Source organism: Rhipicephalus microplus, chromosome X (genome assembly GCF_043290135.1).
Source record: "Rhipicephalus microplus isolate Deutch F79 chromosome X, USDA_Rmic, whole genome shotgun sequence".
Lineage (NCBI taxonomy): Eukaryota > Metazoa > Arthropoda > Arachnida > Ixodida > Ixodidae > Rhipicephalus > Rhipicephalus microplus.
This window is the reverse complement of record NC_134710.1, coordinates 32,456,196-32,468,454: the sequence shown is the minus strand read 5'-3', so window position 1 is coordinate 32,468,454 and position 12,259 is coordinate 32,456,196. Positions and strand designations below refer to the sequence as shown.

At 47.5% G+C, this 12,259-nt stretch overlaps 1 protein-coding gene across 1 annotated transcript in view; it reads right to left on the bottom strand.

Annotated features, from left to right (window-relative positions):
* LOC142774988 (serine/threonine-protein kinase haspin-like) overlaps nucleotides 1–7,132 on the bottom strand; it is a 28,803-nt gene extending 21,671 nt beyond the window's left edge. Inside the window, exons 1-4 of the mRNA XM_075876166.1 lie at nucleotides 7,034–7,132; nucleotides 6,829–6,966; nucleotides 2,913–3,128; nucleotides 220–326 (exon numbers count right to left, since the gene is read on the bottom strand). Of these exons, the coding sequence (XP_075732281.1) occupies nucleotides 220–326; nucleotides 2,913–3,020 (215 nt within the window). The 5' untranslated portion in view covers nucleotides 3,021–3,128; nucleotides 6,829–6,966; nucleotides 7,034–7,132. The remainder of the gene's footprint in view (nucleotides 1–219; nucleotides 327–2,912; nucleotides 3,129–6,828; nucleotides 6,967–7,033) is intronic.
* Nucleotides 7,133–12,259: the final 5,127 nt, after the last annotated feature.

Genomic DNA, 12,259 nt, shown 5'->3' with positions numbered 1-12,259 from the left:
AGGCGGTAGAGTTTAATGTTAATAATTTAAAGTTTTACATGCCCGAACCCCGATATGCTTATGAGGGCCGCCATAGTCGACGGCTCCAGAAATTTAAACAATCTGATGTTCTCCGACCTGCTCTGACATTCTAAATACGAGGTATTAGGTGCGGCGCCCCGGCCCTACCCGTGTGCTTTTATGCTCATGAACAGACGTGTGACAGCTTAGGGAGCTTACTTGTCTTCAAATATCTGCTGGAATTTGACTTCCTTCGTTTCGGCGCACAGTGCCAAGAGCCGATTCCACGGACTGCTGTCGTCAGCCATCGTGTAGGAATGGTCTACCTGCACAGCAGAAAGGCGGTGATAGTTTGGTGCATGCCAGGGTGAACAAGCGTCGAGACACACAACTGCAGTTTTTACAGTGCGTGTGGACCACCAGAACCGCGGGTCAGTGGCGTAACTAGATAGGACGGCGCCCAGGGCAAATATATTTCCGCGCCCCTCATTATGCCCGTGATAATGTTTGTTATTATTATTATTATTATTATTATTATTATTATTATTATTATTATATAATAATAATAATAATAATATTAATTATAATAATAATAATAATATTAATAATATTAATAATAATAATAATAATAATAATATTAAATAATATTATTATTATTATTATATTATTATTATTATTAGCGCTAATGTAGGCTTCCGCGATTGCCTACTGGCGCGCGGCGGGCCATTTCGGAGGCCAAGGGCCACCAGTTCTGATTTCGATGAGCTACGCCCGCGTTTTTGTATAGTATTTTTCTTTTTTTATTCAAACTTCCGGAAGTCCCTTACCCGTCATTGTTCTCTTCCAGTCCACACTGCAAAAATCTTGACGGCACGGGCGCTTCCCAGGCCCAAGTTTCTCGTACCTAAGCTTTCGCGCTATTTGTGCATCCCAAGGAATGCAGGGTGAGTACAAAACAAAGCAACCAGCTAGACACCGCGCCCTCGGGTCTGGTATGGGGGTTAAACTGGTCGGAGTGTTCTGCCGTTTCGCTCCGTTCGCTGTTCCATTGATGGAGGTCATCCTTGTGCGGCCGCATTCTTTCAGGGAAGTTCTTGGTTTCTCCAACGTACGAAGCGGGGCAGTCGGCACATGCTGTCGGGTACACTACGCTCTGCGCTTTTTTCGCAGGTGCGTGTTCTTTGGGCCAAAGGATGAACCTGCCCATGGCGGTGGATGGCATGTGGGAAACGTTGACCCCCGCCCTTCTATTGCTTTGCTGGCGCCCGCGATGCAGGGAATCAACAAACGTCGCCGTCGTGTCACGCTTTCTCCGTCTTTCCTCCAGAGAACTCTGCGAATAAACGCCTTTGTTTAGCCTTTGGTGCCGAGGTCACGGATTATATTCGCCCTTCCTTCCGCCGCTGCGTGGACGATTAGTCGTTGGACGATCGGCTATTTCGTTGGAGTTTTCTGTTCTTACTCAAAAAAGGTGCATTCGAACTTTTTTATTTTATTTTGTTTACGTACGTGGTTGGTTTCAGGGAAGCTTTCAGTAAGTGGTTTGGGAGGCTGGTGGGGTTCGCTGAAACTCATCTAACCCAGTGCTGCGGAGCACAAAACAAAGCTTAGCCGAGGGTCATGGGAAGGCACGGAGGTAGCGCAGCAAAATGAAAATAGAGGATCCTTTTCCCGATGCAAAAGCCATTGCGGCAACCCTTTCCTTCACCACCATCCCCACTTCCAGTCGTACATTACAACCTCGCCCCTCCCCCCTTCCAGGCGGTTTTACGGAAAAAAACATTGACAACCTTTCCAGGGGGCGCCAACCCGAGGACTCGGCTTGGCGCCCCCTCCCTAGTGGCGCCCGGGGCACTTGTACCCCCTTGCCCCCCCCTAGTTACGCCACTGCCGCGGGTACGTTTTCCGAACCACGTTTCTTCGGGGTGCGCACTGCCGCGAATAACGGGCGTGCACCGAACTACGTTTCTTTTTTTTTAACGTCATAGCATTCAAACACGTAGCCTCGGCGCCCTGGACGGTCGCCGAATGTCCTAGCCAATTTGGCGACCTTCTCAAACGTATATAAAGAAATCGTGCTAATTTAGTGCATTAAAAACAGTGAATTGCGAGAATGTCTTGGAGAGGAAGAAATGTTGGTCATGTGGAAACCCTAGTCACAGTATATTGTCCGAGTGATGTTCATCAGAAAATTTATTCTGAGAGCGTCATTCCTCCTTTCAATACAAAATTTGATTTATATAATACGTGACTTTGTCTGTTAAGGTGTTTTAGTCTCAGTATTATAAAGATAGACAAACAGACAGACAGTCAGTCAGACAGACAGACAGACAGACAGTCAGACAGACAGACATACAGACAGACAGACAGACAGACAGACAAATATAGATAGATATATAGATATAGATAGATAAATAGAAAGAAAGAACGAAAGAAAGAAAGAAAGAAAGATAGATAGATAGATAGATAGATAGATAGATAGATAGATAGATAGATAGATAGATAGATAGATAGATAGATAGATAGATAGATAGATAGATGGATAGATAGATAGATAGATAGATAGATAGATAGATAGATAGATAGATAGATAGATAGATAGATAGATAGATAGATAGATAGATAGATAGATAGATAGATAGATAGACAGACTTTTATACAGACTCGAAGTGTATTTGGTTTGCCAAGGATCATTTCACGTCAAAAAGCTTTTGTGGTTTAAGCTCGACTTGCAGAACTATGACCTACAGTGTTTAAGGTTGTCCCAATCACCACCATAATGTTGATTACTCGTGCAAGTAAAAGCGCACCTCACGATTTCAGAAGCAAATGTAGATGGCTGCTGAACTACGCAGCCAGTTTTGTTTCTTTTTTTTCTTCGAAAGTTGGAGAAGCATTACTCGGTGCAGTACCTTGGCGATGCTTTCAGTGCCGGACTGCGGCCGACAGTGACTTTGTGCTGAGGGCGGACGCTTGAACGCTTTCCGCCGGACCAAACGATCAGCAACGGAGTGCTCCATCAACGATGAGGCTGCAGCGACGGCTTTGGTTCGCCAGCGTCGAATGGTCTTGGTGACTGACCGGTGGATGATCGCCGTGACGTCGAGCCATCACTTAAAGCACACACACTGGTATAGACACACACACACACAACAAATACCATTATCGAAGAGCGTGAGACGTGCTGTGGAGAGCATGTACGGCAGACACAGAACACAAACGAGGCCTCTTCGGACTTACACGGTGATATTAATAAATTGAAAGTGATGCCGTATAGGTGAACGCATGTAGTATCTCATACGAAGTATCGACAAAGCATCCTTCACCAGTGAATGAGACCCAACAGTTTGTTACTTCCCATTTCTCTCCCTAACTGCCCACACCGTGAGAGATATATGAATAAGCGATGTCACGAGTTTCTATAGGAAGTAAGGAAGTAAAGTAATTATTGAAGCACTGACCCTTCCTCTGAGTACTATGCCATTAGGCCTAAATTTACGAGTTTTTTATTGTATATGTTCGAAGTGCATACATTGCGGAAGCTCCTACAGGCCTGTCGCATTGCTCTGTTCTTCTGTCAGGGTTATGTTTTTTTTTTCGATAATTGATATTGAGGCATGCAAGGCACGAGAAGATCAGGCTGCAGTTGCGCGAAACGCGTATGGATAACAGGAAACGTTTTGAGGACACTGAGAGTTCGCTAAGCTAATTAAGGAATGCAACACATGAACTGGGTCACGGAAAAAAGAAAAATAGCTTATAACAGTATATGGGGTTTTACGTGCCAAAACCCTGACATAATCACTACAGGGACGCCGTAGTGAAGGGCTCCAAATATTTCGATCATCTGGTGTTTTTTAAAGTGAACGGACATCGCACAGTAGACGGACTTCTAACTCAGCAAAATTGAAAAAAAAAAAATGGGTCAACGCTGGGATTAGGGCGTTCGGGATGACCACCACCGTCAGGTAAGCACAATCAGGTTTGAAACATTGGGTGGAAGCATTGCAGTGAGTCTAGCGGAGATTCGAACCATCGATCCGCTTCTCACATATCTGAGTTTGATGATGATGGTGATCCTTGCAATTCTGGCGCACACCCATAAAAGGGGATCGGTCAAGAACCGGGTGGCAGAATGTTTAAGTTAAAGGCTTATGATTTTGCAAACACAAAGTAACTTGGGTCTGACAAAAATATATATACATAAACAGAAAAAAGCCCATAATTGAAAAAGAAGTATACCTGAGCAAGAAATGCAGGCTATCAAATGTGATTTGAAACAGAGGTAATGATGGGTTCAACAGAAACGATGTAAGTAAAAAAAATGCACACTAACTAGGCAATCGCTTTGTTTCAATTATGTATAGTTAAATACTGCATAGCAGACGTCACTGTGGCTATAACCTAACTTATTGCTGCCAAACAATGAAATTACTGCCACATTTATTTATAGTCCTAATTTTTCAAGTGGTACCACCAGGTATCTAAGAATATCGGCGACAAAATAAAAATAAATGATCTATGGTTTCCATTTCTTCGCAAACCTGATAAAGGTGACGCCTTTAAAGCAACTTTATGCAAATCATAATTTAGTTGCAGTATTCTACAACGCAAACTGGTATTCGTAACTTCCAACTGCCGTGTTGCGCACCACTTTCTATTCCAGCAGCATCTGATATGTGCGAAATCTCAAGATTTATCCAATGAGAAGGAGTTGATTTGCCTCTTTCCGGGCGCTGCACGTGACGCAGGCTCACTAGTCTTGTTTTTTTTTTGTTTCATTCGGCTCACACACACGAGAACACGCGATTCACGTCGTCTTCGTCCTTCTGAACCAACGCACTATGCTAGCCAACAAGCCCAAATTTCGACAGTGTCTCTGCTCCTCGTTTCGCTTTGCACGGCCTCTGCGGTCCGCGTATACCTATGACCCCGCGACGATTTGGTGCGACGACGTCGTCATGTGGCGTGATGGTAGCGTCACAAGCGACAGCGACGTGACGCGACGATGCCGTCACATGATGCCGGCTCCGAGTCTCAATGTTTCGTCAGGTGACAATTCGATGCCACTTTTTCTCGTCTGACGACGAAGCATCCAATGTTTTTTTTCCTTTAACCAAATCTTAACTTGAACTTCAACTATCGATTTGGTAACAGGGTGCCGAAGCACATGTCAGAGAACATGTAGAAAAAGCGCTTGGTTGACATCTGCTTAGCCAAATGTCGCGAAGATCCTATAGGTGCTCACAATTTTTCAATCATTTCACTTTCCATTATTTTTCTCTGACAGCTAAGTGGTTCTCCTCTACATCTTGTGTAATTCTTAACTTGAACCAGGACAACAGATATCTATTTTTGAAGAGGATGTAGTGAGAAGTCAAGGGATGCGAGAAACCTCACCACGTTTTTTTTTTACTGGGCCGAGTGGAGCGGTTGTAATGCCAGGCGCGTGAACTCGTTCTGACTAGCTCGCGCCTCGATCTGTCAGCATGAGCTGCACGAGAGGCGCAGCGCTGAAGCTAAAAAAAGAGGATGATCGGGAATGTCGATGATGCAAGAAGTACTTATCAACTTACGCAAAATTGTGAGACCGGATATGCTAAGAAAAAAAAGCAACAGAGTCCTTCAACGCTTGTGGATTACACAGGGGTAGGGTACGAGAACTGCTGCGGCGAAGTGCTTCAGAATAATCTGGGGCTGCCGAAACATGCGAACGTTCGCGCATTTTTCTCTCCATGTGAACGACATGCACGATCTGACGTGGTGGCGCCGTGTCTGCCAGGAGCGCAGGCGGAATTTTTTTTTTCGGTGGGGGGGGGGGGGGGGGGTATTTGGTTTTTTTTTCCATAGCGGAAAAAAATTTGGAGTAGTGGCACGGGTTCAGTGTGCCACCCTCTGGCTACGCCACCGGTGCCTGCGTGGCGGCGCCGCTCACAGCATCATCGTGCTATCCGTGTGATGCTGCTCTTTAAAATGACAAAAAAAATGCCGCCATATCCACGAAGTGAATGATGATGAGTGGGCGAAGCTCCGGAGGTAAACCTGGTAAACCATGAATCCTCCGTACATTTTGCCCACTCGATTTTATTGCAACGCTCCCCCTAGCGTACGTCGCCGCACTATATCGAACGATGACACGCGCCATATGTGGCATCATTCCTATTTTATAACACCTCGCATCTTTCATAATCAACTACACGTACCGCGATCTAGTTTATAACATCTTGCATCTTTTGGACGGACGGACGGACGGATGGACGGATGGATGGACGGACGAACGGACGGACGGATGGATGGACGGACGGACGGACGGACGGATGGACGGATGGATGGATGGACGGATGGATGGACGGACGGACGGACGGATGGATGGATGGATGGATGGATGGATGGACGGACGGATGGATGGATAGACGGACGGACGGACGGACGGACGGATGGACGGATGGATGGATGGATGGATGAATGGACGGACGGACGGATGGACGGATGGATGTATGGATGGATGGATAGACGCACGGACGGATGGACGGATGGATATGGCTGTACCCTTTAGATCGGGCGGTGGCTAGCGTAATACTTAGAACTGAACGAGAGGTGGCTACATACAGGGGACGCACAGCCCACGCCTTAAGGAGCTTTGCTCCTAAAAAAAAACTGGGTTTGACCAAGACGAGCGGCCTTGTCGGAATCATAAGACTACCCCTCTTCGGCCAGAAATGACTGCAGTTCGCACGGTCGACTCGCGGAGTCCGTTAATCGTTAACAGCTGGTTCGCTTATTGAACCACGACTAAATCGTTGCAATGCACCAGACACCGCCACTCACTCGGTAGAAGCGCAGTACTGACACCCGGCGCGAGGCTCACTTCGTCCGAGTACGAGTACTGCTTGTAGTCTTCGCTCACGTGGCCCCCAGTGCCAGTCCGCTTGGCGGTTGCGAGAGCTGGAGAGTCGACGGCGCTATCTGCATTACGAGAACCATGGGCTACGTCGAATGGTCCACTGAAACAGCGAAGCAAAAGCCACATTACCTTTTCTTGAGCGGCGCTTGTCGCCAGGAACGATTCAAAGCACAGCGCTCCAGCAATGGCGGACAGTTCTAAAGCTAGCGTAGAGTGCCTAGAATATTTCTCCTAGTGTCGTGAACGGGCCGGCCGAGGGGAAATGGTATGCAATACAGCCGCCAGGTGGCAGTACCGCTCTCTGGCGCGCTGCTTTTTCGGCAAGCTGGGGAGGCAGCAAGCCGGAGCAGACGCTTTGAGTTGAAATTGCAGTGGTGGTTTCATGGCTTAGCACGCGATTGCCTTGTTATCCTGCGTGTTCCATGCAGACTGTAAATAAAGCGTGTGAATTTGAACGAAATGTATGCGAGCTATCTGCCTTGTTGAGATTTTGTGTCCTCCTGCCGTGCCGCCTCGTCATAGATTGGCTGCTCGCGCGTTACCAATGCTACTTTTTAAATTGTGGTAATTAAGGGGTGGCCAACCGGGGGCTCCCAGCGGTACGACTGTTCAACACAAAAAATCACATATTTCTCTCCTCATCCGTGACCACCATTCCCTCCCGTAGGCTGCTGTCGCGACTTTGTTGTCATGTGCAGAATCGCAGGCACTGTACAAACCCTCTTCTCGCAACTTTTAGGGGCGAAGCTCCTTAGGGCGTGGGCTGTGCGTCCCCTGTATGTAGCCACCTCTAGTTTAGTTCGTGCAGTGTTCACTAGATGGCGGTACCGTCCCCTGTTTGTAGCCACCTCTAGTTTAGTTCTTGCAGTGTTCACTAGATGGCGGTACCGTCTCCTGTATGTAGCCACCTCTCGTTTAGTTCTTGTAGTGTTTACTAGATGGCGGTACTTCTAGCTGATGATGAAAAGATGCAACATGTTATAAACTAGAAAGCGGTACTTGTAGTTGATGAAAGACGCGAGATCTTATAAAATAGGAATGATGTCACATATGGCGCGTGTCATTGGTTGAAGGCAATCGTTCGATTTAGTGCGGCGACGTACGCTAGGGGGAGCGATGTAATAAAATCGAGTGGGCAAAATGTACAGAGGATTCATGGTTTACCAGGTTTACCTCCTGAGCTTCGCCCACTCATCATCATTCACTTCGTGGATATGGCGGCACTTTTTATATATACAGTGTATTATGGACACTTACTTTCCCTGCACTTGGTGGCAGGCCTGGACGCACCCACGTACAAGGGTCATTATCTCTTCGATTGGCCCTTCACGCCTCGAAGTAATCAGAAAAATAAATAATGCCGAAGCAATGACAGTGCGCCAGACGAAACCACTGGCGAACAGGACCCCCTGCGAATGAGTTACCAGCAGTAAGGAAAAACAAACCAATACAAAATGTCAATTTACAATATCAACATTTATTGCAGAAGTCAGTGTCAAGAATTTATTTACATTTTTCACCTTGGCAGCTCCGAACTCCTAACAGATTCACAATGCCAGATTTCTTAATTACAAAAGCCGCTGTACCAGGAACTTATTTACATTTTTTACATGAACAGCACTGAACACCTTACTGACACCGCCGCATTTTCAAGAGCTTTTGCTTCTCTCTCTTAGAGGACAGGCTCTTATTTGTTGCTTTCGTGAAGAAGTGCAGTCTGGTGAGTGCGTAAAACTTAATAATCGCTGTAGTGAGCTTACGACCGTGCTCAATGCAGCCAACTTTTTCAAGTTCATGACCCTGAAGAAAAAGCAAGAAGCTAACCAAGTTTTCGGCATGAAGCTTGTTCCGGCTGAAAAACACAGTGAAAGCATTTTCAAGCTTTGTGATGAGCTTTTCAAGAGCGTCTGATGGGTAGAGCAGGCCCCCATGGTTGAACTGATTCGTCAGCGTGGCATTGCAGTTCGATTCTGCTTGCAGAGGCATAATGCAGAGACACAGAGACAAGATGCACAATCAGGGTACTTGCACCTCAAGCAAGCTTTCCCATCTTGCGTAGTAACCAAGCACTTGGGCGAAAAACATCCGCTTGCGAAACGGACGCACTTAGTGCCAGCGGCAAGCTCAATTTCACAGCCGCAACAAAGAAGCAGATCGTCGGCCCTTTTCAGCGAAGCGAGTGCGTCAGTTTCGGTGCTGACATAGTGCTCTTCCACATTTATGCCGCGGCAGTAAGTACTGCAAAGGTACCCATCTGCAGCACCTACTTCCTTGCTTGACGAAAACACTACGTGTTTCAACACGCACACGTCACCCGGCACTGTATTGTAGTGCCATGCGAAGCACAATGTTTCAGGGTTACTGTGCAAGCAAATTTTGCTGCAAAATGCCGACGGCGGCGTTATGCTGTGAAACGGGTGCGGCGCCTGTGCTGTTTCCTCGCCAGCGGCAGCATCGTCACAGGCCTGGGAAGTCGTGGGTTCATTCGGCGCTTTACGCTTAGCAGGCGGAGCTGTGCAGTCAGCAATATTCCTCTCTTTTCTTTTTCGAGGCACTGGTTTAGTCAGGTAAGCGGGGCCATCCGGGAAAATGGTAGGAACGGCGTCCGGCGTTAGCGATGGTCGTTCACGGTCGAATTCGACGTCCTCGCCGTTGATGACATGCTTGAAAGTTCTTTGGATGTAGCGATCATCAAAATGACGAGAACACACTACACAAGTTTCGTCTAGAACTTTGTCACCTCTTTTGATGTTTCGCGCCCATTCTTGAAGACGAACAGGGTCTGCCGGAGCCCTGAACAGAGACACCTTCTCCTTGAAAGACTTGTACCCGCCTTTGCGCAAAGGCACAAAGCACGTTCTTCCTTTTTTTTTCAGGCATAGTCACGCACAATCGCTGCACGAGAATTCACGGCACATATTCGAAACGTAGCGAGAACACGCTTCACCACACAGACAAGTCGCCACCCGACACAACGTTAAAAGGCCCGGCCGGCACGCAAACTGACGTGCCAGTTGCAAGTAGCGCCCCCTAACGGTGAATCCAAATCAATTTCCCAGTCGCCGATGGGGAAGGCGCCTGTTCATGACACTAGGAGAATATTCTAGGCACTCTAGCTAGCGCAAGCTCAGTCTCGAGGATCGGCTGGCGCGAGGGAAGATGATGATGATGATGATGATTCCACAGCCATGGCTCGTACCCACTCAGGGGGATCGGCCAAGAATCGATGACTTAATTCAGTAAGATTCTTTTTCAATATCAAAATCACCCATCAGAAAAAAGAAAGAAAAAAGAAAAGACACCCTAGGCAGAATGAAAGGAGTGCAATAGTTGTGTGTCACTCGTTCAGATGACAATCATTCATTACCTTGAATAGGAGTCAGCATGGTTAAACAATGCTCTTGTGTATGTTGGAATTTTTTTGCACGAATCATAATCACGCAATTAAAAGCTTAATTCTTTTACTTTCATTAAGCTACTTGCAAACTGCTTAGAAAATGTTCTCGTGGCTGAAGCCCAGATCGTAAGCACCGAAGGAAAGTATGTTTTCCGACATTCACGTCGTCGTCGTCTCACTTCTAGCGCCAAGCGGCAGCAGTAAAGTGCCAACCACTGGCACGCTTATGCTCGCGTTTACGCGTCAAAAGCGTGAAATGCGCCTCTCGGCGTCGGCGTCGTAGGGGCATACGCGAGGAGGCGCGAGGGATCAAGCCGGGCCAACGCCTCCTCTAGAGAGATGCCTGAGGAATAGCTCGCGCTCCCAGCGGAGTTGGCCTGCCTTCAGTTGTAAACAAGCTCCGCGCGGTGGCGCTCGTGACTGACACTATTAGGGTGAACATTCGGGCAGTCAACGTGGATGGACGTGTTTTTTGAGCGCTCCGGATCGACTGCGCAGATAAGTGTTTTTGCATGTTTTTAGCTTGTCTTTATAATTATAAGGCAGCGGTTGAAATCTTCGTAGCACTTATTTTATGGTACGGCTTTTTCGGGGGCCAGTCACCAGGTATTTATTAATTAGTGCGGGTGTGTGTGTTTGAATTTTTTTTGTTGTTTGTTTCTTTTTTTCTTTTGCCACCCCGTGGGGGAGGTGCGCGTACATTGAACACGAAAAATTTTGTAGTAGAGCTTAGACTTTCTTTTTTTTCGTAGTGCAGAGCTCGAGTTTAGAATTATCGGGTATAGGGACAATTGGTGTCAGAAAGGCATGGTTAAAAAGACTGTAAAGTGTTCAGGATGTGGAGTGGGTTTGAAAGTGGACCCAAGCGTAGAAGCGGATGGAGAAGAGGCTGACGCGAAGTGTAGGCAATGTGAGGTCGAGGAAAAAATGGAGAAAATGATGGTTGCCCAGAGTGAGCTGTTGATGAGAATCGCCGAGCTCGAGACTGCGTTGGCGACAGAGCAAGAGAAAACGAGGGCAATGGGAGAAAGACTGAAGTCCGCCGAGGAAGCGCTAGCGAAGCTGAACAAAGAAGCGACCTACCGAGAAAACAGTAGAGAACCGGCACCCAGAACGGTAGAGAAGGAAAAGCAAGCAAGTTTGGAAAAAACAGGTTTAGCTGGTTCAACTGTCGCAAGGCCCAGCTTCAGCGAGGTAGTGGTGGGGCAGGGAGGGAACAAAGCAGCCGGCGTCACAGGTGCAAGTAGTCCCCAGGTGCAGAACGCTCCAGCTGAAAAGTCACAGCATGTGATAATCGCCGGGGACTCGAATTTAAATCGATGCACAGAAGCCATCAAAGAGAGGGTAAGAGGTGACAAGAGGGTTGCAGTAGGGCCTTCCCAGGACTCAAGCTGGAAGCAGTCATGAGGCAAGCGAGCGCAAAGCTCAAAACGACAGTTGATAGACGAAACCTCGTTATAATTTCAGGCGGTTTAAACGATGTCCTAAATGAAGATGCAGCAGGACTAGCAGCCACACTGGCGAAAGGCGTCGATGACATGCGCGCCACTTCTCCTAAGGTACAGGTAGTGATATGCACGATACCGGAGGTACCGGTGCGTGATAGCAACCTGCAAAGAGCGGTGGTCAACGCAAACCAAGAGATATGGCGGATGAGTCGAGAGAAAGGGTTTGAGGTGGTGGAAATAAACAGAGAGGTGCATAGGTGGGGGGGTTTTCAACGAGACAGAATTCACTTCGATGGGCGGCTAGGTCATGAGGTGGGTTGGCGACTTGCAGGACGCGCAGTAGCTTTTTTGGGGGGCAAGCGAGCCCTTCGGGGTGCAGGATAGCTAGTAACGAGGAAAACAACCAGGGAGACTCTTTAACAGGTGGTATGGACAGATACGATTCCAAAGTGGCACCAATATCTAAGATAGGTAGAGTCCGGGGCTTAAATAGACGTAGCCACGAGCGCC